The sequence below is a fragment of the Aplysia californica genome, unplaced genomic scaffold (genome assembly GCF_000002075.1).
Source record: "Aplysia californica isolate F4 #8 unplaced genomic scaffold, AplCal3.0 scaffold00546, whole genome shotgun sequence".
NCBI classification, from domain to species: domain Eukaryota; kingdom Metazoa; phylum Mollusca; class Gastropoda; order Aplysiida; family Aplysiidae; genus Aplysia; species Aplysia californica.
Window position 1 is genome coordinate 420287 of NW_004797816.1, and position 3353 is coordinate 423639.

The 3353-nt window shown below is 43.5% G+C and overlaps 1 protein-coding gene across 1 annotated transcript in view; it reads left to right on the forward strand.

The window, feature by feature from the left end:
* Nucleotides 1–925: 925 nt before the first annotated feature.
* The window catches only part of LOC101851603 (serine/threonine-protein kinase Sgk1-like), an 8279-nt gene continuing 5851 nt past the window's right edge, over nucleotides 926–3353 (forward strand). Inside the window, exon 1 of the mRNA XM_013087099.1 lies at nucleotides 926–3281. Within this exon, the coding sequence (XP_012942553.1) occupies nucleotides 2563–3281 (719 nt within the window). The 5' untranslated portion in view covers nucleotides 926–2562. The remainder of the gene's footprint in view (nucleotides 3282–3353) is intronic.

Genomic DNA, 3353 nt, shown 5'->3' on the forward strand with positions numbered 1-3353 from the left:
ATCTTACATCAAAAGGTGGATTATGGTTAGCTACTCCGTGGTGCAGTAGACTAACTAATAGGCACCGATTTAAAAAAAATGTGAACATGTTTTTACACCCGCCATTAACACTATACATATCATTTGGGAGCCCCTTTTCTTTTATTCTTTTTTTTCTTTTCTTTTTTTTTTTGGGGGGGGGGGGTTGTATAATGGCGTTTTTACACCCAATCGACACAATATAGATCATTTGGGAGGCGGGCTTCGACCCCCCGTTTCAGATTTACCATACTAAATCCAGATTTAGAAATGGTGAAATGGTATCCGTAGGTTATTTATGAGGTGGGTCCTCCGAGTTAAACGTCCATTTCCTTCTTTTGTGGTAAGTGCTTTACGGCGCTCGGAACTGCATAAGGTTCTATGAGCGCACGTGACACACTAAATATTTTCAGTAGGTAGGAAATTTCGAATTTTTGACGGGTGGAGACCGAAGCCTACTCTTATCGGTTTTGGACCATCAAGGGATCTTTAACGTGCGTAACTTGCACTCGGGCCTTCCGAGATTTTTCATCCTGGTGCAAGAAGACTAGGTGTAAATCTTTCCTATCAGACGATCAAGGGTGTGGCCGAAATACAGCAATAAGAAGGAGCCAAGGAGAAGCAATAAAAAGGCTGCAGAAAGAGTCAGGAGCCCCCCGGGGGGAGGTGAGGGGTGGGGGATGAAAGTGGAGACGAAAGGAGACGACAGAACATTGCTACAGAGCAGGAAAGGAGGTGAAAGAAGGTGAAAGGAGACAATTTTAGAAAATATTTTTTTTTCGGTCGCTACTCCAGAATCCAACCCGGGACCTTTGAATGAGAGGCAAACACCTTAACCTCTAGGCAACGAGAGCCCCCCCCCCCCCCCTCCGTCTATCTCCGAAAGGACCGAGACAATTGGGAGATTCTTGTTAAATGCCTTTCCCAAGGACACAATGTCGGACATAGCTAAGGCTCGAACCTTAACCCCGAATACAACACCCAAACAAAAAGACCGAGAAGCTTACTTTATAAACACCACACGCAAATCAACCTCGGTTTTTCTGCCTGCGGCGACGTAGCATCTAACCGTTACAGTAGAGATGAAGTAAACATAAGAAATAGAGGTTTACAAAACTAGTTCTGAAATAATACGTTATTGTAACAAACAAGATTTTCGTCAGACCGGTACTTTTAGAAGCATTTTTTATAACTCAATGCTCGCCTTATGTTTCAGTTAGACAAAAAAAAAAAAAGAAAAGAAATATTTATTGCAAATTTGAAACCCCTGACTCCTTACCGTTCATTCACCGACAAACAACACATATTTCAACATAAATGTTTATTTTTAACATTCTAAAAGACCTCAGGGGTCTCTAAAAGACTAGCAATAACAACAACAAAAACAATAAACAAAAACAGGCCAAGACTCCTGTTCTCACCTCCCGACCCTCTAAGACATTATCAAAACAGTGCAACAATGCCGTAACCACAGACTGGAAACTTGAATCACTTCCCGGCCAGCCAGCCCGGTACATATAGACACTGAACTGTTGGCATGTCTTTGATGTCAGCCGCTGTGGTTACAACATACGCAGTTTTCTCCCCTTGTCTGAGCATTTCACCAGATGGCAAGATCTCATTGGATGTCACCAGACAATAGACTTGTCAACGTCAGTTGTAAAAATCGTACTTCAGCAATATTTTCAGTGTATGAAGACCTTTTTTTCTTCTTTGAAAAACACATAATTGCTTTGTCTTATGTTTGAGTCAGGCACCGATGAAGACAAAGTAACAATAAATTAGAAAAATAAAACGATTTCTTGATTATTTGTATATTATTGAAACAAACATTTTTTTTCAAACTAGATTTTACAAAACCATTGTTTTGTCTAATGTTTCAGTCTGACGAAAAACAAATCTAACTACATAAATATTTGTTGCAAACTTGAGACTCCTGACCCGTTGCTATTTATTTGCCGACGAAACAAAACTCGATATTTCAATGGGTTGTTTTTTCTCCACTATTTCCGTGTACATTAAAATGCCTCACCAGTCTCTAAAAACAAACAACAAACAAACAATAAACAAAAGCAGGCCAAGACCCCGGTTCTCACCTCCCGACCCTCAAAGACATTATCAAAACAGCGCAACAATGCCGTAACCACAGACTGAAGACTTGAATCACTTCCCGGCCAGCCAGCCCGGTACATAATAGACGCTGAGCTGTTGGCATGTCTTTGATGCAAGCCGCCGTGGTTACAACATACACAGTTTGCTCCCCTTGTCTGAGCATTTCACCAGATGGCACGAGCTCACAGGCAGTCATCAGACAATAGGACAATAGACTCGTTAACGCTAGGTGTGGGGACCAAACTCCAATAATATTTACTTTGCATAAAGACCTGCTTCTATATATCTTTTAAAATAATGAACAAAGGCACGTCAAGACTCTGGTTTTCACCTCCGGGTCCTCTAAGAACATGTCAAAACACAGCAACAATTCCTTAATCAGGGACAGAAAACTTCAATCACTTCCCAACCAGCATGCTGAGTATATAAGGGATGCTGGTCAGTATGTGGTCACTTTTCTCTGGACGTTCCAAGGATACGCATCGTGTGTGGAGACTATCATCGTTTCATATCACCGAAGTTGCAAGACACAGCATGGATGCCGTTGAACAGCACGACGCTTTTTTCAACTCCTTTAACCTGGTGAGAGGCCCCTGTCTAGGGAGTGGCGCCTTAGGAGAGGTTGTTCTGGCCTCGGCCAAACACAACTCGTCGTTGAAGGTGGCGGTGAAAATCGTACCTTTTGAGACGGAGGAGTGTGAAAGCGACTTTCTCTCTGAAGTCGGCTTCCTGCGTGATCTGCGCCACCCCTGCATCCTCAAGATGATAGCGTTTGCTATGGATGATCACTACGGCTTCATGTTGTCGACATACTTCAAGAACGGCACACTTCGCGACACCATGTCGTCCGACCCCCCTGTGAAAGAACCACGGATCCTCCGACACATTCTCGACGTGGCCAGCGCTCTGCAGTACATCCACGGTCTTCACATCTTCCACCAAGACGTCAAGCCGAGAAACATCCTCTTGGATGACCAGGATCGTGCTGTTCTGGCAGACTTTGGACTGGCAAGACAGGCAAGCGACAGCTCCGCGATGGTGATGAAGTGGGAGACTACACCTGGCTATTACGGACCCGAGACAAGGAAAAGTCGGCCTATGAGTCCTTTCAAGGTAAGAATAAGTTCCTTTTTTTTCATCTCTTTTTTGTGGTCTGTCTTTTACCCGTTTAGCTCTCTCTCTCTCTCTCTCTCTCTCTCTCTCTCTCTCTCTCTCTCTCTCTC